We start from the raw sequence: 27449 nt of genomic DNA, 5'->3' as shown, positions 1-27449 counted from the left end.
AGGGGTCTTGGGTGCCCTGCCGCACCCCATGGATTGAAGCAGTTTCCACCATATATGGGGTTCACAGTATGATTCAATGGTATCCCCATTATACAAATTGTTCCAGCACCTCTGTGCCATGGAGCTGGAAGAAAGTGTAACGGCTTAGTGCACAGCAAGCTCTGGGGTGTGAATCTAGAGCGGACTAGCCTGCTGCTCACTAACTGGCTGCGTGGACCCTGCTACAGCACACAGTAGATCGAAGCCTGCTACGGAACTTTCAGTTGCAGATTCATAGCTCAGCTTGCTGCACGCTAAGTCTGCATGAGCACAAGCCCTAAACTGAAGCCTGCAGCAGGGGCTCTTATTGTTAACTGCATTCCTGTGACAGCTCTCTGGTTAAGACTCTGAGCATGTAAGAGACAGCAGTTTACATCCATTGCTGACTTTTACATCCATTTACGGTCTCGTAACTTGTACCACCTCACACATCACCTCTGAACTGAGCCCTTATTTGTGCCATTTTCATGTGGACTCAGGTAAGAGTAATATCCTTTACCAGCCCCATTGTCTCCCCCCACCCCCCCCAACGTCACCAGTACGGTAGCACTTCCGCCTTTCAGTCGCTAAATTGAACTGTGCTGGGGTCTCCCCACTACCTCTTCCTAGCCGCATCCCCTTTCACAAAACACCTCTGCTTTCTCCATCCACCACATCTTTCATGTTCTAACCCAGATTAAAATCCTATATTTGGTGTTAATTCCCTCTGGGGAGATAGGAACTCCGCTCTCCCTCGCAGTTGCTGGGAAGAGGCTGAAAGAGGGAGCTATCCTTTTGGCATCTACTGGAATGGTTGATACTTTGCACTTGAAGGTGTCCCACAGACTTCCTCGGGGAATCTTTCTCCTCTTATGCTACCTGTTTCATGTTGAGGAAGGTAGGGGGCTTGGCTGTTTCTCCCCCCACATACTCATCTGCTCAGATGGGGATTGGTAGCCTCAGGGTCCCTGCCTCTACCTGGCTGGAGAGAGTAGAATGTTGTGTGGCCATCTTACTTGTTTGTGCTCTGCAAGGTTCAGGTCTCCTCAGTTTGGGTCATTTTGGTGGAGTCAAGTTTAATTTAAAAAACAGAGCCTAATCTTGGGGCCTGAGCCAATGGGCCTAAAAACTGGGTCCTTTTGGGCTTGAGCTGAGAAGGTAGAAACTACAATTGTTTTGTCATTAATGATGGGCAAGTCTCAGAAAAGTCAAAGGTTCAGTGGATACTGCTTGAGACCTACCTGGCCTAAAAGCTAAGCTAAAAGTCTTTGGAATTATTTTCTTCCATGTGAGATTTTTCAATACATACTGGTTTAGGTAATGAAGTATGTTGTTCTGTACAGACCCAGCTATCACAAGGAACTGTGTAAGAAGTGGAGGATATAATGTTTAAAACTACTTCTTCTGCAGCCAAACTTATTACAGGTTTCAGAGTAAGGCAACTCCCATCTTTTCATACGCTGTGTATTTATACCTCCCTACTGTATGTTCTACTCCATGCATCTGATGAAGTGGGTTTTAGCCCACGAAAGCTTATGGCCAAATAAATGTGTTAATCTCTAAGGTGCCACAAGGACTTCTCATTGTTTAAACTTATTACAGTCTCAAAACATGTTCAGGTTTGGTCTGAAGCTTCAGGTGACCATTCAAATAACTCCTTTCTTTCTTTGAACTGGCTGTCTGAAGACACCCTTTATCAGCACTTTGCATTGTTCTGCAGCTAAAGTGACCCTGCATCTTATTCGGGGGGAGGCAGAGAGATTTTATTTTCACTTTGCATTCTTGTTAGCTCCACTACCTGCTGTAGCTTGAGTGTTCTTTAAATATGTTTACACTTATGTGGAGGTATATAACTAGTTTAGTTTATACGCATTTGTATACATCTGCATACAGTACAAAGGTTGCTTTGTTTTGGGGCTTGTCTACACTGCCTCTTTACAGCACTGCACGTTTCGGCGCAGTAACGTGGCGGTGTAGACAGTGCTACAGGGCTGGGAGCTGCTTCCCTCGTGGAGATGGGTCTTTTTATAGCGCTGGGAAAGCTCTCCCAGTGCTGGTGCCGTGACTGCAGAGCCACGTTACAGTGAAGACATGCCCTTAGCGAAGCCTCCAAAATGCTGCATTTTCTGTGTCATGTGATGTTGATTCAGTGGCAACCTAGATCTTATTTTTATCGGCTGTTTCTCACGCAATCACGATGTGGACTTCAGTCGCAAATGGAAATATCAATCTGGGCCTCCTGCTTCAAAAAGGCAGGCCCCTTTCCCTGGGAAACAAAGGAAGATCTCCATTAGCAGTAGTAACGTTATACCTAGCATCCTGTGTGAGCCAGGAGAGGGGGACACAGATCTCAGCAAAACTGACACGTGCAGAAAAAAGTTCTGCACTGATCTGATTCTTTCTGAAGTTAAACGTCAATGAGGCAGGATTAGGCCAGTATACATAATATGGTACTAGGAATGGGGGGGAACCCCAGAAATGAACACCATGAGTGCTTACGCACCTCCACTTCCGAAAACAGATCCTTGTTGAAGAACTCCCAACAAGGTGAAATTGCATTACACTCTTTAGAAGGCAATTATTGTGGCCAATCAGACAGTAAAAGACTTATGAAGCAGTTAATTAGTTTTCAGCAGCCCTGTAGTAGCAAAACGAAGTAAAGAGATGACTCAGAGCAGAGAGAACTGATTTTATCATAGATCAAAAGCATGAGCAGTTGCTGTTAAGACAGAATATAACAATTCATTATCGTTATTAAGTGCCACGAGCATGCTCAGCACTGTACAAGACTCAAAGAAAGGCTCTGTCCCTGCCTCAAGGAACTTACAATCTTGAAACATCTAAGGGCTGATGCCAACTTCTGTAGCTCCATTGATTTCAGTGGAGCTCTGAATATTTACACCAGCTGAGGATCTGCTGCCTAGATTGGGGCATCGACTTACTACCCATCCTCAACAGTAGAGTGCCTACGTGGGTGTTACTGTCCATCAGGTAGATGATTCAATGGAAAACAAGTGTGAGGAGAGGATAAGTAACATTAAACTTCCCCAACCTAGGATTAACCCAGTCCTATGACCCTGGTGAGTTTCCCACTCCCTCAGCCAGTTTATAATCTTTCCCCTGAGCACCTGTACAAAGTGAAAGGAAAAACTGAGCCCAGGTTAACCCCTTGTTTGTAGGGGGATCAGGTAGCATCCTCATCCCTTACCACAAGACCTTTCTGGGGCGGCATAACAAATAAGTACGTGGGTTTGTGCAGGGCTTTCCTGTTCACTGTGCTTTCTCTCTAAGCTCTTATGTGCTGTGTGTGCCACATCATAAGCACCGCAAGGCTGCAGTCTGTTCTGTTCTAGTCTACATAGGTTCTGATACCACGTTTAGTCACTACAGTGTGTGTGTGTGCGTGCTTGACCCCTTCCCCCACCCCAGGGTGCTTGAATTGAGGTGGAATTACATTTCCTTGCTAACTAATGCCTGGTTGAACAGTTGAATCATATTGCAGTTTACTTCAGTAGTCTCTGCATCAGACCATAGTAAATAACAGCAATGGATAAAAGATACTGTATATTTTTTTTCCGTTCAGACCCCCATAATTTAAATGTAGCTCTAGTTTGAAGGGGAAAGCTGAATAAATAGATATGTAATTGTATTTGAATGAGACAGGCGAGACCTCAGCACCTCTGAAAAACTTATTTACGTGCCCGTATGTACTGGAGGTGTTTAACTTAATCGAAATTTGAAGATGCTGGCCCATTTTTCCTGGCTTTGTAAAACTTTCACTTTTGCTCCTTTTTTGTGTTCCACACGGATGGTGCTGCTCTATGGCCAGAGGCACAAGGCTTTCAGACCATCTGGTTTAGTTCCAAAGCTTTGAAAGAGGAGGTTCAGTAGCAGCAGAATGGTGGTCTGGGTCTGCCCTTGTCGTTTGTTGGTACTGTTTGTAAATGGTGAAATTCAAGAAGTTGGGGTGGTGGGTGCCAATTTGATCTGATCGGGTTGACAGACCAGGCCGGCTTTGAAATCCCAGAACCAGCAAGCTTCAGTCTGTCGTACAAATCAGGCTCTACTTTCGTGAGTGAAATAGCAAGCAATATGCCGTGAGTCACTGACAGCACTGGAACATTATTCTGACAGTGTTTCTTGCTGCATGAAGACCTGAATGACTTTCTGAAAGGGAAGTATAGTCACTGATGGTGAGGAGACATTTTAAGCAGTAGCAGAACTCTCCCATTCCCTTCTGAGAACAGAATGTTGCGCAAGCTTTATATCATGTAGAGTGAGATGAATCCTTTAAGATACCAGCCGCTGGGCTTGTTTCCCAGCAGACTGTACAATAACAGTGCAATTGAAGTTTGTGATATGAACTGAGCATTGTCCTTTCTCTCACGGATCCCTGTGCTTTGAACAGCATTTCTGCTTTCAATGCCACAGCTGTTCAGATGGGTCTTTTGACAAAAATGAAAGTCCTCATCGGATAACCTACATAACAAAATACCTAATGGCCCTATCCGACGCTGTTTGTGCACATGCAAGATTTTTTTAATCCTGGTCATGTTGTTTGGTTGCCCTTTTCTCACCTGTAACTCAGGCCCAGTCTTAGAAGTTTAGGTTGAGAACACCTGCAAGTTGTCTTGGCTGCAATGTGGCTCGCAGTGCAATTCCTTTGGTAAACATAATAGATGGTATAGGTGCTTATGGTCTTCCTGTCTCCCGCTTAGTGTCAAATGGTAGCTGACTTATTTCAAGATGAAAAGGATTCTGTACCTGCTACTCCGACCGTAAAGGGAGCCGCCCCCAAAATCAGCGTCCGTTCTGCCAGACCAGCTGTGAAAGCTGCCAACAAAGAGCACAAGAAAAGTGTGGGGCACCAGGTAAAGTCTTCACTGGATTTAAAGTCGACTAGTTCTTTACATGGCAGCTTTCCTTCTCCAATTCTTCCCAAGCCCTTTTCAAAGTAATGAAATAAAAGCTAGTGCCGTGTGGGGCAGATATTTACAGTAGTCAATGATAGTAGACGCTCAGCCCTGGCTATTACAGCTGTAATTTAAAGTTACGATGCAGGGTGGTGTCTTTCGGATGTTGTGTCACAAAACTATTTACCATGTGGGTCAGCCATAAGATATAGAGGAGAAAAAAAAGTGATAGAAAAAGAGAAACTGGTTCAACATGCCAGTGATAGGAGGAGCGTTTCAGAGGTGGAGCAACACAAATAGACAAGCAGCCTCCAGTTGTGCAGAGTAAAGGGGACTGGACAGAGAGAAGGCAAAAAGAGATGAGCTGAATGAGCAGGCAAAGGAATAGAGGGGTGTGAGATTAGAGAGGGAAGGTGAAGTCAACGTCATATATAGAATCCTGAATGCAGGAGGACATACTGAATTTGATGCAGAGATTATGAAGAAGCCATTGAGAGTGAAAGATGATGAGGGAGAGTTTAAGATAGGCCTGCTTATTGGTGTGGATTGAATAATCTGGCTTTTCCCCTGAAGTTTATAGAGGAGGGATTTAGGAAGACCACAAATGAGTTGACTTCAGTAGTCTTGATTGGACATGATTGAGACACAGAATAAGGAGCACAAAGGCTGGTGCAGGACTCATTGGAACACGTCTTTTTGAAAATACTGGTGTTAAACCTTGAGAGTACCTTGCTCTCTATTAAAGAGCCAGTGATACTTTTTACTTCTAGCTGTAGAGCTACCAAGATAGGGTCCTTTAACATCTCAGTTGAAGGGATGATGCCTGAAACAACAAAATAGTCCCTTGGTATTGTCCTACAACATTGCTTTGATGTATCTCTTGTGTTTGTTTGTGTAGAACCAAGAGTTCTAGAGTACAGTCTGGGTTTATATGAAAATTCATATTATTTTCATACCCGTAGGCTGGTTCAGGCTTCCACTTGTCACTGATGTCTGCTTGTAAAGTAGTCTTTTGTCTTTGATTTAGAATATACTCCACATTTGCCCTTGTCATCTTCAGGCCTAATTAAGAGTTTGAACACTCCAAATTCACCCCTTCCCTCCCCCCACTCAAAGATAAGTGGATTTTATTTTTGTTCTGGTCTCTTTCAGTTCCGAAACTCCTTGCATTTATTGATGGAGACGCTGAATGCTACCACTCCACACTACGTGCGCTGCATCAAGCCAAATGATGAGAAACTTCCGTTCAAGTAAGTTCCACTTTAAGATAAGCCAACATAGCTAGCTGTTCTAGTCCTTCATAGTAAAAAGGGCTGAAAAGTCTCTATACATTAAAATATTTGGAGTTCCACTCCTCTTAAAAGTGACACGTCCTTTTACAAAGTGGTTCTTCTAAAATGTGCTCTAAGCATTTGATCTCCCTCAAGCCGCACTGATTTCAACCGGAGTTGAGGGTGTACAGTTATTGGTGGGTCCTGAAAGATTATTACTAATTTACTGGGATTACCTAGCGTAGGGGTTTATACTACAGCACTGTAGTATGAGCGCTTGGAATTTGTTGTATTGCTAGTTAAAGTTAAGAATTTCAAATTCTGTAACTCATATAATTTTAAGAACTGTTGTCCCACAATCAGTGTCCTCTGTTGATTGAAGCCCTTATGATTGAAAATATGCCTCATAGTTTATTTTGTTTTAATGGTCGAACATATTAGAAGTGTGGTACTCTCCAAGTGCTGTAGAATGGGAGAAAAATGTAGCCTACACTAACAAATATACTCTGCTACTGCTACGCTGACCCAGACTAACCACATACAATATCCCAGTACAATACAATACAGAACTATTGCTTTTGCAATAGTGTCTGATCAAATTATATCTTAGAAGCTCACAACACATTAGAGTTAAATTGCACAGATACGGTGATAAACAATGAATAATAGCAGAAGGAGAGAAATGAAAAGACAGGGATAAGCAACTTCCTTAAATTTCCATTGAAAGCACTTCGTTTGTACCTTGGGTATTTTTTGTTCCTTTTACGTATTTGTTTTAATAGAAGTCCAAAAACATGAGTCATATCAGCTGATGCAGTATTCCAATTGAGTGAGAGAGAGAATTTTGATTGAGGAGATGCCCTGAGCTGCCACAGCAGTTACAAGGAGCACACACACATTTTAAATGAAATGGACAAATAATTATAGTGAGCTGATACAGCTTTTCTGTATTACCATTTGGAAGAATGTAATTAGGCCCAATTCTATTTAAGTCAGTGGAATTTTGCCATTATTGAAAGGACCCAATGTTGCTCCCTTTTAGGTGTCTTCTAAAGGGCCTGCTATAGGTTGCTGTTGGAGACATAGTAGAAAACCATGATGGAGTAGTTCCTATGTAATCCTATTAATAACATCAAGGTCTCCTATAGTGCCACAGTGATAAGGAAAGAACATTTGTTTGCTTATGTGATACATAATTCCTCATGTCTGGTTTTATTCTAACACAACTGCCACTCGGAGCCAATTTTAAAATCTTGTAGTCAATTTGTATCTACAAAATGGCATACCATACATCTACACTGGCAAATGCCAAACAGATTGTTACCTATATGATTATGTCATGGGAGTATTTTCTAACTCCAAAGAGTGGAAGCAAAGTAGCCTCCAAGGTAAAATTATCTGATCTTTCCAATTTGGGAGCTGTGAGACTCATCTATTCACAGGCTCAGTTTTCAACCCAGCCTTAGCTGAGTATTCAATTTTTCACCTTCAATTTTACATTCCAATTTTCTCCCAAGTATTCAGGGTACAGCTGATGCCCATTTATAAATAGCGTTCAGATGCGGTCAAGTAACTAATCATGAAATTCTAAATGACGTCAGCTGTACCTACACATGATTAGAGGTGCAAAACTGAAACAAGTTGCAGGCATACAAGTGTGCCTGGCTGTTACAGTCTCTAGGCATGGTCCCAGAATGGTGATGCTGCAGTGTTTGATCTAATGCTTCCTAACAGGCAACAGAGGAGTTGCCAAACTGAAGTTTTCAAAACAAAGGGAAAGCCAAAGTAGATCCAAGAATTATTCTTCCAGCCTGAAGAGCACATGAAACTCCTTCGCAGTGCAGGTATGGCCATTGTGTACATCATATCCTGAAAACAGCAGGCAACACAGGAAAATACTCTGGGGTGGGATGGTTGAAGTTGCACTTCCTGTTTGTCAACTGGAAAGCACTGGTTCAGGCTTATTCACATCGCCGTCCCTTGCTAGAGATCAGTATCTCCACCCTTCCTCAGAGGAGTCTACTTGTCTGGTACTGGTGATCCAGGAATCCTCACTAGTATTAAGCCTTATTGCCACCAGCTTAAGCAACTTAAGTCTTTGGCATCACTTAAATTAAACCAATTTGCTCTCTAAAAAATCCTCCTCCTATCAGACAAGATGATAAAGATACTGCAGTTCACATTTCAGCTGTGCCATGCGAGGGAAAAACAATTCAGTGGAATGCTAGTGCTGGGGTAGTGCAGGGCCACTAAAATGTGGTTGCATAGCACTGTCGTTTTCATCATTTGGCATAAGAACGTGAACCTATTTATTCAAAGAGGAACATTTTCTTAAACCTCCTCATATCAGTAGACACATTTTTTGACGTTTTCCTAAAATGAGACATTCAGAATTTAGTATTAAACTTTTATTTTCTACAAATCTAGTTTACTGAACATTAGTTCAGGAATCAAACACTTGAGTGTCAGATTTCTAGCATGAAAGAAGCTGCAGCACCGTAAGCATAATGCTTACTACTTGCAAAGCACTTCAGCCAAAATTTTCAAACCATTGTGTTTAACGTTGGTCAACTAGGAGGAAATTTTCAAAGGCAGAAATGGAAGTTGGGTATCCAGCTCTTATTTGTGCCTTTGAATGGTTCCCTTCTAAATTCTTATTTAAGCACCTAAACAAACGTACACTGAATTTCAGAGGTGCTGAACAGCCATAGACCCATTGGCTTCAAGTCTGAAAATCTTATCTTTTCTATTTTCAAAGTGTTATACAAACGTTAACTCAGTTTTTCCCAACATTCGGGTTAGGTAGGCAAGTAATTGTATGTGTAATTTATAGATGAAGAAACTGAGGCAAAGAAAGGTTAAGGCAATGATTTTCAAAAGTATGAGCCTAAAGTTAAGTTCCTAAATCCACATTTAGGTACTTAAATTGGTAGCCTCATTTTCAAGCTCCGAATGACTTCCTCCATGGAACACTTATTGATTTCAGTGAAAGTTGCTGGGTTGTCAGGTCACTTGTTTAGGTGCCTAACTGTGGAATTAGATGGCTAGCTTTAAGCTCTTCTGAAAATTTTGGCCCAATTGACTTGCTTAAGAGCACTTAAGAGTGAGTCCATGGCAGAACTCATGAATTATAGCTCTTGGCCCCAGGCCATGTTCAATCCACTAGACCTTTCTGCCTCCCAAGTCAAGAAAAAAAGAAGTGAGTGGTTAATAATAATAAATCTATTTCCTTAATTTTTAGTTCATCATTGATCCAGCTAAGGTGAGAAATGGTAACAGCCTCATCTGTGTGATCTTTTATTCTAGAGGATTTTTATTTATGTATGTATTTAGTTTTAGTGTAGTGAAATGTAAAGAGTGGTTACAACTACAATTCCAAGTAGCTACATCTAGGAGTTGTGTTCGTAACTCCTACCTTACATCATTACTGAAAGTTGCTTAACGTTGAGATTGGAAAGCCAAGTTCTTGGTCACTCAGAGATCATAGACCCCAGAGCACTTTTTCGCTCGAGAAGAGAGTGTTAACTCAAGTGACTTGACCAAATGTTGTTTTCAGTTAATATAATCTACTGACGCAAAGTTCCCTGTATAGTTTAGTTGGAGAGGTTATTTGACTCTTTCTGTGCTGAGTAGTGTTACTGGTGAAGACTGATTGCTATGTTCCACCTGCAAGGTGACTGTGGTTTAGAGCAGGTGCCTGCAAATCAGAGAGATCTCTTTGTATACAGTATAAGTTGCTTTGGGATCCTCCAGGATGAAAGTTGCTAACATTGCTATTATTTATTATTATTAAAATTGCACCCCCTTGGATTCCTGTCTGGAGTGAGTGACAGGTTAAACTTCTTCTCTTTTTCTTCATGGTATTATAATGGATAACTTGCTGTGGACTTGACAGCATTGCTGAGTTTAAAAATGCGGAAAATAGCAGAGGTGTATTTCTTACACTACTCTAGCACAGCTGAGCAAATTAAAAATTGTTCATGAATTCTTGATCTCCAGATTGAAACATTAGGGGCATTCAGAATCCCAACATACATATAGGGACCTGTTCTCCCCTTGATAAGCATTGTCTCTTTACCACACGCAGTTAGGGTAGTGCCTGAAATAAACAGATGCTACCCAGAAGCATCTGTATGTCTCTGTAAGGTTGTCCATCAAAATAGGGGATGGATAGTTTCCAATCCAAGTACCTTTTAGGGCTACAATGAGGCAATTCATGATACTAATGGTGCTGAGAATTATGGGGCTGTTTCTGAATTTGGGAGAATTTGTATTTGGGAAAAAGCAGATGATGTAGTCATAACGTATGATGATAAAAACACTCTTTCCATTCCACTGGTATCTCAGGAGGATGTTAAACAGCATCTATTAAAGTTAGACACTTTTACATCAGCAGGTCCAGATAACTTGCTTCCAAGAGTTTTAAAAGAGGTGGCCGAGGGCCTCACTGGACCATTAATGTTGTTTTTCAATAAGTGTTGGAGAACTGGGGAAGTTCTAGAAGACTGGAAGAAAGCTAATGATGTGCCAATATTTAAAAAGGGTAAACAGGCCGACCTGGATAATTACAGGTCTGTCAATCTGACATCAATCCCAGGCAAATAATGGAGCTGCAGATAAAAGACTTCATCAATATAGAGTTAAAGGAGGGTAATATAATTAATGCCAATCAACATAGGTTTATTGAAAATAGGTTCAGTCAAACAAACTTGATATCTTCTGTTATGATTACAAGTTTGGTTGACGAAGTTAACCATGTTGATATAATAGGCATAGACTTCTGTAAGGCATTTGACTTGAGACAACACAATATTTTGATTAAAAGAGAAAAATTATATAAAATTAACATGGCACTCATTAAAACAGATTAACAGCTGGCTAACTGTTAGGTGTCAAAATGGAATTGTAAATGAGGGATCATCACTGAGTGGGTGTGTTTCAAGTGGGGTCTTGCAGGGATCAGTTCTTGGCCCTAATTTATTTAGTATTTTTATCAGTTAACTGGAAGAAAATATAAAATCATCACTGATAACGTTGCAGACGACATACAAAGTGGGGGACTAGTAAGTAACAGAGAACAGATCACTGATGCAGAGTGATATGACTCACTTGGTAATCTGGGCCCAAGCAAACTATGCTTTTTTAATGTGGCTAAATGTGCTGTATACATCTATGAGCAAAGAACTTAGGTCATACATACAGGATGAGGGACTCTATCCTGGGAACCAGACACTCTGAAAACAATTTGGGGATTGTGATAGATAATCAGCTGAACACCAACTCCTAGGGTGACTCTGTGGCTAAAAGGACTAAGGCAATCCTTGGATGCATAAATGGGAATCTCAAGGAGTAGAGGTTCTTTAACCACTGTATTTGGCACTGGTGTGATCTCTGTTGGAATACTGTGTCCAGTTTGGTGTGCGCAAGTCAAGAAAGATGTTGATAAATTGGAGAGGATTCAGAGAAGAGCCACAAGAATGCTTGCATGATTAGAAAACATGCCTCATAGTGATAGACTTGAGGAGCTCCATCTATTTAGTTTAACAAAGAGAAGGTTAAGGGGTGACTTGATTACAATCTATAAGTACCTATATAGGGAACAAATATTTAATAATGGGTGCTTTAGTCTATCAGATAAAGCTATATAATATCCAATATCTGGGAGTTGAAGCTAGACAAATTCAGATTTGAAAAAAGGTGAATTTTTTTTTTTAACAGTGAGGGTAATTAACTACTGGAACAATTTATCAGGGGTTGTGGTACATTCATCATCACTGACAATTTTTAATGAAGGTGAGATGTTTTTCTAGATGTGCTCTAGGAATTATTTTGGGGAAGTTCTGTGGCCTGTGATATACAGGAGGTTAGACTAGATGATCACAATTGTGCATTCTGACCTTGGAATCTATGAATCTCTGCTCCATTGCAATGTTTTACCTCAGTGTAGTCCCATTGAAATGCAGTGTCTGGTGCCAAAGAGTGGAGAATCAGGACCTCTGTGTGCACATGCTGTGGAAAATGGACTCTATTTACTATGCTTGTTTGGTATGAACACCGGCTGATCTCAATGTGGGTTCAGTGCCCAGAACCAGAATAGAATATGGCCCTGTGCCATCTAAGATAGCAAAGTTCCATTGAAACAAAGATTAAAGCTCCTAAACCACATTTAAATTCATATGGTTTCCAAAGCCAGTTAAGTGGGGTCTGATCATTACTTTGGTATTAATTGTAATGGTATTGATCGTATAGAATGTTTTTTCATATTGAAATTGGTGTTGTCTTCCCTAAGAATTTCATTGCCCTTTACAGCAGAGCCTTATTACACTGTTGTTAGAAAATGTCGCATCTTATAGACCTCAGATGAATAGGTTTTCTGGCTATGCAGAAAAGCACCTTGTACTGCTTGTTGTTATAGGTTATGCTGTGGTGCAGTCATCACATCCCTCTTTCTGCTCAGTGATGTCTATCTTTCTGTTAACGAGCAACTCAGTTCTTTCTCCTGAAAACCTTTAATCGTGCTGCATAAGTCACATGTTAATCCACCTGCTCAAAGAATTCCAATAAGGATTTCCAGGCTGCAGGAAACTGAGCTCTCCCAACATGCAGGAGAACGTAAATGGCAGAGTTTCTTTCTGTACGTGCTGTGTATATAAGCAGAAATGAAACCCAGCTGTACTGGAAAGGTTGCCAACATAAATATTCTTGTCATTGCCTCCGGATACGCTGCTGCTAGGTTTCTTTTAATTTTGTGCATGGAGTGGGAAACTGTGCTCATCTGTATCATTCTAACATGTAATTGCAGATTTGATCCAAAGAGAGCAGTCCAGCAGTTAAGAGCCTGTGGTGTGTTGGAGACCATCCGTATCAGTGCAGCTGGCTACCCATCCAGGTACTGTACTGCCAAAGACACCTTGTGTTATACTGCGTCATGTGCTTTATCCAGTGAAGTTGGCACCTGGAGGGGGAAAAAGCAGTGTTTTCTTTCAGAAAGATGTTTGGTTTACAAAAATCCCACCAGCTCCTGAAATCTTCAGTTCTGAGAAGTTCGTTGCCAAGCCACAAGCTGAAATATAAACCAGCCATAGAGTGTGTTCTCTTTATTGAGCTCAGAGTGACACTTGGTGCTTTCAGTCTGGCACTGAGAAATAATTTCACGTGGTGATGTTAATTAGAAAGGAACCATGAACAATAAAATCTCCAAAAATGCTACGTGTGGATAGTAAGAAGTTGATAGGAATCTGGATTGGATCCCATATGGAGATGGACAACAAGAAACAATAATGGAGTTTTTTCCCAGGCTGGTTATAGTTCTAAACATGTTATTCTTGTTCAGAAGTAAATGTTGCCTATAAGGAAGGATTCCCCCTGCAGCCACCAAAGCTCACTGTAGAAAAGGTCCCCACAGGGCCTACATGTATTGCTTTGTTTTCAGGCTTCAGACACCTGGTATAACAGCAGCTGCAGCCAAAAAATGTAGATGTTTGTTTCAGTGTATGCACATGGAGGGAATGAATCTTTTAAACCATTGTTATAGTCCACATATCGTATCAGGCATCAAACTTTTTGCATTAAGACAAAGGAAGAAAGGTGGGAGGTAATTTGAGCTTCATTGATAAGATTTGAGCTTCAGATGATATTTTAGGGCCCAGTAAATTTAAAAGCTGAAACTCTAAATCAGGCCTGAAGATGACAAGGGCAAATAATTTTGAAAATGCATCTGGTCTGCTTTATTGCTGAGCAGTTTTGTGTTAATGTCAGCGTAGCAATCAGCCTTTTTATATGGAACAAAGGAGTTATAAATATGCTTCCAAAATAGTCAATTAACTGGGATGTTCAATGCCCTGTCACTGTCCTTTCGGAGAAATGTGCTGCCTGAAAGTTCACTCACAAACCTTGCATGCTTATGAGATAATGGATCCTGAGAATTTATGCCAGCTGTTACAGTAGCGGCACTGCCAAATTATTTGATTTTCCTGGTGCTTTCTGACATCCAGAAGGAATTCCCACCACACCTTTGGACAAACAAATAGTGGAAACAGGAAGGCCTGCTGTCTGCTCTAGTTCACTCCGATGGATCTTTATGGAAAAGTCCTGTGGAAATTGAGAGAAAGTTGTATCCTTTCTATGAAGCTTTAGAAGCATGCTGTAGAATGTAATAGAAATTTACGTCCCTTCTCTAGAATTATAGAAGGTGGTGTAGCCCTTTTTAAGTATTGGCTCCACCCTATTAAATTCTCTAAGACTTTTCCATTAAGGGATCTATGTCAGCTACTGGTAAAATGAGGATGCCTAAATTGCTGTCATCTCTAAGATTAAACAATGGGAAAAAATAACTCAAAATGATCCAAGCACCTTAAAAATCATGTTTATGAAGGTGTCAGTAGGGCCAAATCCTGCTTCTGCCCTCCTATGTGTAGAAGACCCCAAGACGTAGTGGAACAGCCATGGTTTCTTTATGATGGGGGACACCAAGGGGAGTACGTGCCGCCAGCAAGCCACGTGGTAGTGTTCTGAAGCACAGCAGATGGATCTTGGTTCTGTGACTACACTGATCAGCTGGCATAAATACTCACCTGGAGCAGGTGGATCTCTGAATTTATGGTTGCACGTGGGTTCTCTTAGTGGCTTCAGAGAGTCTCTGTTCCCAGTGACTGAAGAAGAGAATTGATTACCACCACCCCCCAACAGAGATCCCTTGTATAAGGCCTCATTTCTCCAGTTTTGCACTGGGTGTCCAGCATTAGGCCCATACAGTCTAGTCTATAGAGTCTTTAGATGCGTTTATCTACTTGAAAAAGATATAAAAATTATTTATTTGTATTGGAACTTTAATCGTGCCTAAAGACTCAGACAGAGATCAGGGGTCCCTTGTGAGAGGCACTATACACACATGACCGCTCTTGCACTGAAAAACTCACAAGGCAAAGAAAGCTTTATCCTTATGTCAAACGGTCCTGTAGCGGCTCAAGAGCATGATACCAAACTCAGGGCAGGCTGCAAGGAAGCAATGCACAAGCCCTCAGATTGGTGGTGAGTTCTATATGTAGATTTCACCAACCAATTATCAAGTTTAAACTCTTCAGACACAGTGCCAGCCTTACCATGGAGTCACAGATAGTCCCTTGGGTACTCCGTCTGTCTTGCCACCCAGGTAAGTTTACCTTTGTGACACAGATGTTCCTTTACACCAAAAATCACAGCAATATTTAGGTTACTCCCAGTCCCAAAGGACCAGTCATTTACCCCAAGTCAGTTGCACTTTAGCTCTCACACCAAAGACAATGCTTTTAGCCAATCCTGTAATAAACTATCTAAAGATTATTATATAGGAAAAAGAAACAAGAGATATTTACAAGGTTAAAGCAAGTAAACATATATTTGCAAATGAGTTACACTCAGGTATCAAAAGGTAATAGAAGCTTCTGTAATAAGCAAGCTTTATATGTCCTTTAGGGCTAACTCCAGCTAAGCAGCTGGGGATCCCTTGGTTATGCCTAGAAACCTTGCCCAACAGAGTCCAAGAAGCAATGGTATACAGTTTCTCCTTAAAGAAAAGGAGTACTTGTGGCACCTTAGAGACTAACCAATTTATTTGAGCATGAGCTTTCGTGAGCTACAGCTCACTTCATCGGATGCATACCGTGGAAACTGCAGCAAACTTTATATACACACAGAGAATATGAAACAATACCTCCTCCCACCCCACTGTCCTGCTGGTAATAGCTTATCTAAAGTGATCATCAAGTTGGGCCATTTCCAGCACAAATCCAGGTTTTCTCACCCTCCACCCCACCCCCACAAATTCACTCTCCTGCTGGTGATAGCCCATCCAAAGTGACAACTCTCTACACAATGTGCATGATAATCAAGTTGGGCCATTTCCTGCACAAATCCAGGTTCTCTCACCCCCCTCCCAAAAACCACACACACAAACTCACTATCCTGCTGGTAATAGCTCATCCAAAGTGACCACTCTCCCTACAATGTGCATGATAATCAAGGTGGGCCATTTCCAGCACAAATCCAGGTTTTCTCACCCCCCCACCCCCATCACACACAAACTCACTCTCCTGCTGGTAATAGCTCATCCAAACTGATCACTCTCCAAGTTTAAATCCAAGTTAAACCAGAACATCTGGGGGGGGGGGGGTAGGAAAAAACAAGGGGAAATAGGCTACCTTGCATAATGACTTAGCCACTCCCAGTCTCTATTTAAGCCTAAATTAATAGTATCCAATTTGCAAATGAATTCCAATTCAGCAGTTTCTCGCTGGAGTCTGGATTTGAAGTTTTTTTGTTTTAAGATAGCGACCTTCATGTCTGTGATTGCGTGACCAGAGAGATTGAAGTGTTCTCTGACTGGTTTATGAATGTTGTAATTCTTGACATCTGATTTGTGTCCATTTATTCTTTTACGTAGAGACTGTCCAGTTTGACCAATGTACATGGCAGAGGGGCATTGCTGGCACATGGCATATATCACAATGCCCCTCTGCCATTTACATTGGTCAAACTGGACAGTCTCTATGTAAAAGAATAAATGGACACAAATCAGATGTCAAGAATTACAACATTCATAAACCAGTCGGAGAACACTTCAATCTCTCTGGTCACGCAATCACAGACATGAAGGTCGCTATCTTACAACAAAAAAACTTCAAATCCAGACTCCAGCGAGAAACTGCTGAATTGGAATTCATTTGCAAATTGGATACTATTAATTTAGGCTTAAATAGAGACTGGGAGTGGCTAAGTCATTATGCAAGGTAGCCTATTTCCCCTTGTTTTTTCCTACCCCGCCCCAGATGTTCTGGTTTAACTTGGATTTAAACTTGGAGAGTGGTCAGTTTGGATGAGCTATTACCAGCAGGAGAGTGAGTTTGTGTGTGTATGGGGGTAGGGGGGTGAGAAAACCTGGATTTGTGCTGGAAATGGCCCACCTTGATTATCATGCACATTGTAGGGAGAGTGGTCACTTTGGATGAGCTATTACCAGCAGGATAGTGAGTTTGTGTGTGTGGTTTTTGGGAGGGGGGTGAGGGGGTGAGAGAACCTGGATTTGTGCAGGAAATGGCCCAACTTGATTATCATGCACATTGTGTAAAGAGTTGTCACTTTGGATGGGCTATCAGCAGCAGGAGAGTGAATTTGTGTGGGGGGGTGGAGGGTGAGAAAACCTGGATTTGTGCTGGAAATGGCCCAACTTGATGATCACTTTAGATAAGCTATTACCAGCAGGACAGTGGGGTGGGAGGAGGTATTGTTTCATATTCTCTGTGTGTATATAAAGTCTGCTGCAGTTTCCACGGTATGCATCCGATGAAGTGAGCTGTAGCTCACAAAAGCTCATGCTCAAATAAATTGGTTAGTCTCTAAGATGCCACAAGTACTCCTTTTCTTTTTGCGAATACAGACTAACACGGCTGTTACTCTGAAACCAGTTTCTCCTTAGGGGACTTAGGCGTTTTTATTTTTTTATTCCCTTTCTCCCTCCCCTCCCTCTCCCCCCCCCCCCCCCCCACTTTAAGCTGAAAACTCAGCTAATGGGAGGAATTCACTTGCAAGACTCATCTTAAAGGGGGGGGAGTAAACAACAAAGTCTTTTGCCCTCTCTAATGTTCCACTCTAGTTTGTCTGTCTATGGGCCTTCCTTGTCGGACAGGACATAACACCTTTTGTTGGAGACCAGCATTTCACACTAGTTAATGTCTCCCTCCTGTCTGCTGATTTATACAGTTACAGAGGCTTACAATGCAGACACTGACATAGTACCCTACAATATAGGATACAGATACTATAACTGAGATTAATATATGCAGCAGCTCACAAGCATTCAATAAAGTCTAAACACATTCTTATAATGATAATGCCTATTTTAACAATGCTAATACACGGGTGAGCCAGACAGGTTCCAGCTGTGTATTTGTCAGCATTCCACTGAGCTGGCACCTGGTCTGCCAGCGTCACAACCATATGGCTGGACAGTTGCGATTTTGGTTATGAGCACTACTTTCCCACAGAGTCGTGGCGGATAATTTTTTAATTCATGGAGCACCCAAATCTTCCTCTCGTCTGACGTTATTGGTCTACTAAAGAGGTGCAAGACTAACCAGCTCTTCGGGTTTCAATCCTCTCCAGTTTAGGGTCCAGGACACTTACGATACGTCTACACTGCAATTTGGAGCGAGCCCCTCCTTAGGCTTCTGAGCCTGAGCTCCAGCCCAAGCTGCAATTTGAAAGCACTGTCTATACAGCTGTTCTGTCGACCTGGGCTGGCAGGCTCGTTCCCACTTGCTCCAAAATGCTGTGTAGACATGCCCTTAAGGGACAATGTGAGAATTTTGTTCCTTGCTGCGACCTTAACATTTCTGGAAGGTGAATATGTACAGTAGTATCTCTTTGCTATATACAAGATAGGAGCTTCAAGTTCTGCAAGTTTTTAGTCTCTAAGGTGCCACAAGTACTCCTTTTCTTTTTGCGAATACAGACTAACACGGCTGTTACTCTGAAACAAGTTTTTTTTTATGATCCTCGATTATAGATATTTACATTGACTGACAAGCAAAACCAATAGATTCTATATCCTAATGAAAATCCCCAGGTAGTGAATGATTTGTACATTTGAACTGACTGTATGAATTAGTTAGGCAAATGTTACTTAAAATCTAAATCTGATACCACTGGAAATTTAATAATTTTTTATTATTTCTTTTGGTTTCAGCTTCACATGGTCACTTTCATGACTCTAAGCACAGCATAAAATCACAATGAGTTTTATAAGAGTAATACCTAGATTGCATGATTTCAGATTGAAGACATTGTATGTGAAATAAATAAGGAAGAAGTCATTGCTAGAAGCTTGGTCTTACAACCCTTTAGTCCCAAACCTATAGGACTAAATGCCATTCGAAATAGCCATGCAAAACTTTAAATCCTTGAACTGCAAGATGTTTTCATTTCATTTAGGATTTGGAAAAATGTCTTTTAGAAATTTTCTCATACTAATAGGAGAAAAATGCTAATTTTCACATTTCCATGCACAACTGAACATTTTAGAGTCATAGATCATAGGACTGGAAGGGATCTTGAGAGGTCATCTAGTCTAGTCCCCTGCACTAATGGCAGGACTAAGTATTATCTAGACCATCCCTGACAGGTGTTTGTCTAACCTGTTCTTAAAAATCTCCAATGATGGAGATTCTACCACCTCCCTAGGCAATTTATTCCAGTGCTTAACCACCCTGACAGTTAGGAAGCTTTTCCTAATGTCCAACCTAAACCTCCCCTGCTGCAATCTAAACCCATTGCTTCTTGGCCTATCCTCAGTAGTTAATGAAAATATTTTTTCTCCGTCCTCCTTGTAACAACCTTTTATGTACTTAAAACCTGTCATCGTGTCTCCTCTCTGTCTTCTCTTCTCCAGACTAAACAAACCAAATTTTTTTCAGCCTTTCCTCATAGGTCATGTTTTCTAGACCTTTAATCATTTTTGTTGCTCTTCTCTGGACTTTCTCCAATTTATTCACATCTTTCCTGAATTGTGGCAACCAGAACTGGACACAATACTGCAGTTGAAGTCTAATCGGTACAGAGTAGAGTGGAAGAATTACTTCTTGTTTCTTGCTTACAACACACTTCTGTTAATATATCCCAGAATGATGTTCGGGGTTTTTTTGTTTTTTTTTGCAACAGTGTTACACTATTGACTCATATTTAGCTTGTGATCCACTGTGACCCCCAGAGCCCTTTCTGCAGTACGCCTTCCTAGGCAGTCATTTCCCATTTTGTATGTGCGCAACTGATTGTTCCTTCCTAAGTGGAGTACTTTGTATTTATCCTTATTGAATTTCATCCTATTTACTTCAGACTATTTTTCCAGTTTGTCCAGAACAGGACCCAGAACTAATCCCTGTTGGACCCCACTTGTTATGCCTTTCCAGTTTGACTGTGAACCACTGATAACTACTCTCTGGGAAGGGTTTTCCAACCAGTTATGCACCCACTTTATAGTAGCTCCATTTAGATTATATTTCCCTAGTTTGTTTACTCGAGGGTTATGCGAGACATTATCAGAAGCCTTACTAAAGTCAAGATATACCACATCTACCGCTTCCCACCCCCCAATCCACAAGGCTTGTTACCCTGTCAAAGACAGCTATTAGGTTGGTTTGACATGATTTGTTTTTGACTGGCTGTTACTTATCACCTTATTATTTTCTTGGTGTTCACAAATTGATTGCTTAATTATTTGCTTCATTATCTTTCCTGGTACTCAAGTTAAGCAGACTGATCTGTAATTACCTGGGTTGTCCTTATTTCCCTTTTTATAGACTGGCACTATATTTGGCCTTTTCCAGTCCTCTGGAATCTCTCCCATCTTCCATGACTTTTGGAAGATAATCACTAATGGCTAAGATATTTCCTCAGCCAGCTCCTTGAGTATTATAGGATGTATTTAGTCAGGCCCTTGTGACTTGAAGGCATCTAACTTGTTTAAGTAATTTTTAACTTGTTCTTTCCCTATTTTAGTTTCTGATCTTACCTCGCATTCACTATGTTAGATGTCCAATTGCTACTAACCTTTTTGGTGAAAACTGAAAAGTCATTTAGCACTTCTGCCATTTCCACATTTTCTGTTATTGTTTTTCCCAACTCATTGAGTAATGGGCATACCCTGTCCTTGGTTGTCTTCTTGCTTCTATTTGTAGAATGTTTTCTTGTTGCCCTTTATGTGTCTACCTAGTTTAATCTCATTTTGTGCTTTGGCCTTTCTAATTTTTTCCCTATATACTCGTGTTACTTGTTTATAGTCATCCTTTGTCATTTGACCTAGTTTCTACTTTTTGTAGGACTCTTGTTTGAGTTTCAGATCATTGAAGATCTCCTGGTTAAGCCAGGGTGGTCTTTTGCGATATTTCCTATCTTTCCTATGAAGTGGGATAGTTTGCTTTTGTGCCCTTAATAATGTTTCTTTGAAAAACTGCCAACTCTCTTGAACTGTTTTTCCCCTTAGAATTGCTTCCCATGGAATCTTACCTACCAACTCCCTGAGTTTGCTAAAGTCTACCGTCTTGAAATCCATTGTCTTTATTGTTTTCCCTCCTACCATTCCTTAGGATCATGAACTCTACCATTTCATGGTCACTTTCACCTAAGCTGCCTTCCACTTTCAAATTCTCAACCAGTTCCTCCTTATTTGTCAAAATCAAATCTAGAACAGCCTCTCCCCTAGTAGCTTTCTCCACCTTCTGAACTAAAGAATTGTCTCCAATACATTCCAAGAACTTGTTGGATAATCTGTGACCTGTTTCCCATCACCACAAAGTCCTGTGCTTTGGATGATTTTGTTAGTTGTTTAAAAAAGCCTCCTCCTTCTCTTCTTCTTGATTTGGTGATCTGTAGTAGACCCCTACCATGATTGTTTTTTGTCCTTACCCATAGACTTTCAGAAAGCCTGTCTCCTATTTCCATGTCAACCTCAGTCCAAGTGTATACATTTGTAATATATAAGGCAACATTTCCTTGTACATCATGTTGGCAAAATATATTTTGCCGACATTTCATTACAAGGGGTATTTCCAGGAGTGAAATGTCTTGGAAAGAAATAGCTAATATTTTGACATTAAATTTTTTGCTTTTGTCACTGTGGCACTCCCATAGTCACTACTCTGGATAGGTTTTATTTGTACCATGACTTTTCACCCAGTTCTTAAAAAGTTGAATACGATTTTTCAGTGTTCTGCAGACCATATAAAGAAAATAATAAACTCAACTATGAGAGAGAGCTTGGCAGTTCCCCTATCTTTGATATAGGATATGCTTTGCTGTATTTATCATTTTCATGAAACACTGTGTTCTGCAAGTATTTGATGTAAAATGAAAATGTATCATCCAATTTGAAATGCTATTCGGTAGTTAAGAAATATGTTCATTATTATGTACATAAACCACTGTGATGAATGCGCTGTCCTAGAGCAATGAATAGTGTATCCATCATCAGCTTTTATGTTTAAAGTATGGAACATGTCTCTCCACTATAAAACCATTTGTCTTCTTTTTAGAAGCTGGTTACAATGAAGATTAATCTAGAAACAATAAGAAGTTGAAGCAATGTATTGCTCTATCAACATTAACAAAATACTCTTTTAGGAATCTTTGAACTTGAGAACTTTATAAGATTATATTTTATCTGTCAGTTGTTCTCTTATCCTCTCAGCGTTTAAGTATTCATGACACCCAGTTATTAAGAGTAGTACTGAATCCATGGCTAATACTGGTGGCTTGAATGAAGTCAAGGCCCCGGCAGATTCAGAATGCTCAGTTGTAGTATATTTGTAAGAATTCTGTATATGGTCAATTTGTGAGTGCATGGAAGGAGGCATGGTCTAGTGATTTAAGCATGGATCTAGAAAACAGCTCTGACTCGGGGGCACATCTCAGAACCATCTGGTTCAGTTTTCATGCTATATCTATTGAAGGTACTTTTATCCTTTACCGTAGTATCTGAGTGCCTCACAGTCTTTACAACACCCCTGTGAGATAGGGAAGTACTATTATCCCCATTTTACACATACAAAACTGCAGCACAGATGGACCAAATGACTTGCCCAATGTCATATGGAGAGTTTGTGTCAGAGCACGGAATTGAATCCGGGTCTCCTGAGTCTCAGGCCAGTGTACCAACCACTGCAATATTCTTTCCCTGTACAACATTGCTCATGATACTTGCCTGCCACGCCGGGGGTGTGAGGATTAAATACTTACTATTTATTATTTTGCAAATGCTTGGAACATATCAAGCACTATAAATGCCACATATTAGCAACAATTAACTTCCATTGTTTGTTCCTTATTCTTTACCAGATAGAATTTCCCTTGTTCAGAGATGAACTGAAGCTCTCATATCCAGTCTGCTGCAAATTTTGGTAATGGGGAATTTGTATTTGACTCTCCAAGCCTGTCCCAGTAGGCTTTCATCCCAATTTAGTTCCAAAACTGGAATTGGCCTGTTTTCTGGCTGAGGAGATGAGAGAAATCTTCTTGTATTTCTGCTACTTTGGACCAAAATATTGCAAGAACTATTTTATTTTTGGCACCATCAAATCTGAACACCCGCTCCTCACTCACCACAAACTCTAAACCCCATCTCCTCAACCCAATTCTATCTTTTGGTATAGGGTATGTCTACATTAGACACCTTTGGCTGGCCCATTCCAGCTGACTCAGGCTTGTGGGGCTTGGGCTGAATGGGCTGCTTAATAGTGGTGTAGGCATTTGGACTCAGACTGCAGCCCAAGTTCTGGGACCCTCTCACCTCACAAGCTCCTGGAGCCCAGGCTCCAGCCCAAGCCTGAACATCTATACTGCAAGTCACTTAACCCGCGGCTGAGATTGAGTCAGCTGCCATGGTGCCTGCTGCAGGTTTTTAATTGCAGTTTACGTATACCCTTAACTTCTCCTCCTAGTCTGGACCGGACACTTTTGTTTGTATTAACATGCCTAGATAGCTTTACAGTGATGACAAAAATACAGAGTGAAAGCTCTCCTCTGCCTTCATTTGTCTCCCTACTTCTGTTCTCCAAGTTCAATTTCTTGGAAGAATTTGTTTTCAGCTCAAGATCTACTAAATAGCATGCCTCAACTCAGCCATTCCAACCTAGGTGGAAGCCCTACATTGCCAGGGACAGACATGTCAAAGAGGATTTGATTTTTTTCCCTTAATCACCAGGAATTTGTCTTGAGGTTTCTCCTTCAATAAACAAAGTCAGAGATGTACGGGTTTTGATGTCAAGGATTTCAATTAGTTGAACTCATACCTAATCCGGGGAAATTGCACTGAAATTTTCCTATGAAATGTAACACAAGAACGAGTGAATTTATTTTGAACAATCGTGGACCAAAACAAGTGATTGTCCAGTGTGATTTGAGTCTGGCATTTTAGACTAAACCCAGAAATTGGGGATTAACACAATTCTGTCAGCACTGACTGAATAGTAGGATTCACTTGAGCAATTGAATTCCTCATCTAGGACAGTCTGTGATGCATCCATGAGCTATGGCCGGTGTCTGCAAATATTCCGATGCTTTCAAATTCATTCTCTTGGACTTATTACCTTCAGGAAAAATAGTAAAATCTTCTCAAGAATAGTGATTAGTGTTGCCAATGCTTAACTGGTTATTTTAAATATTCACCTTTTATGGCTTATGAAATACATAGAGCCATCCTTCCTTTAAAATAATTATATATAATCTATACCTTTAAGGAAGGATGTCTCTGTGTGTATGTGTACATGCATATAAAAAAAATTTGGAATCTGACTTCTGACACACATGAACTGGTCCTTTAGAATTCTGAGATCAGTTCAGCCATATATGTATATAACCCCATCTAGTCAGAAGCCATTTTGGTTATCACTTAAATATTCCTGAAATTTCACTTCTGCTTTTTTGTTCATCTGAGCTGTCTATTACGTACTGCAATTTTGTGTCAGTTTTGTGTAATATCACAGCTGCTAAACTTTACAGACATTAAACATTTATAATTGAAATGTTTCAAGGGCATCCCTGTGTACAAAATCATTTTTCATAATGTGCCTTTCTCTGCCTTGCAATGTCTTCAGAGAAACATGATCTGTAAATTAATTTGGCTACAGGTAGTAACCCAAACACTCTCCCCCTTCCCCTTTTTGCTTGCTTTGTTAGGTGAACATTTTCACACTCATATTCTAGGGAATAGATCTGGACATTAGATCCATGGATAATTTCAGGCAGCACTAATCGGATGGTTTAATAATTAATCGAAAGGCAAATCTTTTCTGCTGTGGCATGGTAACACAGAACAAGATGAGCTATATCCTAGCCTGCTGTTTCGAAAGTAATCCATGGCAAAAATTATTTCGACTATGCATCCCACGTGTCCCAAAGAGTCATAGTTCCTGAACAAAGTTTACTGTTTGATCTTTTTTGTGTTCTACAGTGTTAAGCAAGGTGGATCTCTTCAATGGATTATATCATATGGCACTGGAGTGTCTCCATTAGGAGTGTCACCCTTAGGAGAAGAAAACATTCAGCCTATACCCAGTCAACTATTTGTACATTGCAATAACACAACAGTTATTAAGAGGTTTTTTTTTTCCATAACAGCACAACTCCTATTATAGTTACTTCTGCAGTTCAGTTTATAACAAATAACCCATCAGAGATGCAAACAAACAAAAACAGCCATGTGCATTGTCTTTTTTTCTTTTCTCTCCCCCCGGGAATTTTTTTTAATGTGCTAGACAGATCTTTTTAATACCAATTTCAGGCTGCAGAGAAATGAAATATTGTGGTAAATTATAAAAGTGGGGATTTTCCATTATTCAACTCCCAGACTGGCAAGTTGTGGGGGAGTATTGAACACAGTTCCACCCAAGTCGCATTGCTGATAATTTAATCACAGGTATAATGCCCAGTTGGAGAATTTCTTGGCAGTTGTTGACTGGAGGTAAAGCTCCCAGGCCAAGATCTTCAGAGGTATTTAGGCACCTAATTCCCCTGAAATCAGTGGAAGTCAGGAACCTAAATGCCTTTTAGGAACTGGGCTCTAATTATCTCACTGGGGTCAGGATTTTGCCCCAGGTGCCTTAACTTAGCTATTGCTTAATTCCTAGGTTGCTAGATACTTAACTGGGAAAGGAGGAAGATCAAACAAATCTTGAGGCAAAGCACAATCTTCCAATTTGTAGGGTTTGGACAGACTGCTGTGTTGAGCATCGAGAAGGGGCTTTGGGCATGCCCAGCAGTCTGGACATACAGAAGTTTCAGGATTGGGGCCCTTGCAAGTTCTGCCACCCTTTTATTGGAGTGCTTAAGTTTTTTGAACCAGAGGTACTTGGGGTTGGCCTGTGGTGCATTATTTTAACAGGATCAGTGATTCTCTCTTCCCTGTTTGTTTAGCTGACAGACATTCTGTCCATTTGGGAGCTGTCTTAACTCACATCTGTGAGTATGTAGAGTCTGAGGTTGCTCATGCTTGATCTCAGCCCAGAAATGAATGTCTTAGGAAAGTTTGAGAAAAATCAGTTTGTCTATTTATTTTTTTCAACTGTACCAGCAGGAAGGGAAAACACACTTTCACCAGTAATTCCAGTCAGAATTGTTGCCATCACATAACCAGAGTGGAAGCTAAGGACTTCAGACTGAGTTTCTTTGATGACATTCACTGTCCTTGTTTTCTCTAGGAAAAAAGTTGTGTTGTTACTTTGAGTTAGCTGACATGGTAACTAACTTGAGGTAAAAATCCTAGTGAAGACAAGACAAGGGCTTGCACGAATGCTCTAAAAATAGCTGTGTAGACCGTACTTTGAAATGCAGCTTGGGCTGGAACTCAGGGTCTCAAGCTCCCCTCCAGGGCTTGAGGCTTGAGCTGGAGTTCAGGCTCTGAACATCTACACAGCTGGTTTTATAGCACTAGAGCAGCAGTTCTCAAACTGTGGGTCAGGACCCCAAAGTAGGTTCCGACCCCGTTTTAATGGGGTCTCCAGGGCTGGCGTTAGACTTGGTAGGACCCGCCACCTGGAGCTGAAGCCTAAGCCCAAGGGCTTCAGCCGTCAATGGCCAGGCTCATGTTCCAGGCCTTCTGCCTGGGGCTGAAGCCCTTGGGTTTTGACCCACCTGCCCAGAGTGGTGGGGCTCAGGCTTCGGCTTTGGCTCACCTGCCCGGGGTAGCAGGGCTCGGGCAGGCTCAGACTTAGGTCACCCCGCCTGGGGCCATGTAGTAATTTTTGTTGTCAGAAGCGGGGTCACGGTGTAGTGAAGTTTGAGAATCCCTGCACTAGAGCAAGTCCCACAAGCATAACTCTGTAGACGGGGCTGGGAGGCTTCTCTCCAGATGCAGTGTAGACATGCCGCAGGTGGTTTTACAAGAGGTCTTAAATTTAAGCTAACTTCTTTAACTGCTCCTCCCTCTGAAAGTCTTGTAAAAGCAACTGTGAAATTGCTGTATCTTATTGCAGCTGTCCTTAACCGAGCGTGTAAAAGGCTTGACAATGGAGCATTGCCCACCAATGAAACCAGCCTTGTGCACCCCATCTGTCAGTTCCTCACATTAATGTCTCCGTCCCTTCTGACAACTTGCCCCTTTTGCAGAAAACACCGTCTCCTCCTTCAGACTGACCCTTTCTCCTTCAACCCCCTCCCCAAGACCCACTGCTGCAATTTTGATAAGGAAAAAGCCACTGAATACTGGCAAGTTGTGGGGGAGATG

The 27449-nt window shown here is 41.2% G+C and overlaps 1 protein-coding gene across 1 annotated transcript in view; it reads left to right on the top strand.

Annotated features, from left to right (window-relative positions):
* Nucleotides 1-27449, top strand: part of MYO5B (myosin VB) — a 244499-nt gene that overhangs the window by 120772 nt on the left and 96278 nt on the right. Inside the window, exons 15-17 of the mRNA XM_077817114.1 lie at nt 4737-4889; nt 6084-6181; nt 13005-13091. Coding sequence (XP_077673240.1) covers nt 4737-4889; nt 6084-6181; nt 13005-13091 — 338 coding nt within the window. The remainder of the gene's footprint in view (nt 1-4736; nt 4890-6083; nt 6182-13004; nt 13092-27449) is intronic.

Source organism: Eretmochelys imbricata, chromosome 5 (genome assembly GCF_965152235.1).
Source record: "Eretmochelys imbricata isolate rEreImb1 chromosome 5, rEreImb1.hap1, whole genome shotgun sequence".
NCBI classification, from domain to species: domain Eukaryota; kingdom Metazoa; phylum Chordata; order Testudines; family Cheloniidae; genus Eretmochelys; species Eretmochelys imbricata.
The sequence above is the reverse complement of the archived record's forward strand: the minus strand, read 5'-3'. Positions and strand labels throughout refer to the sequence as shown.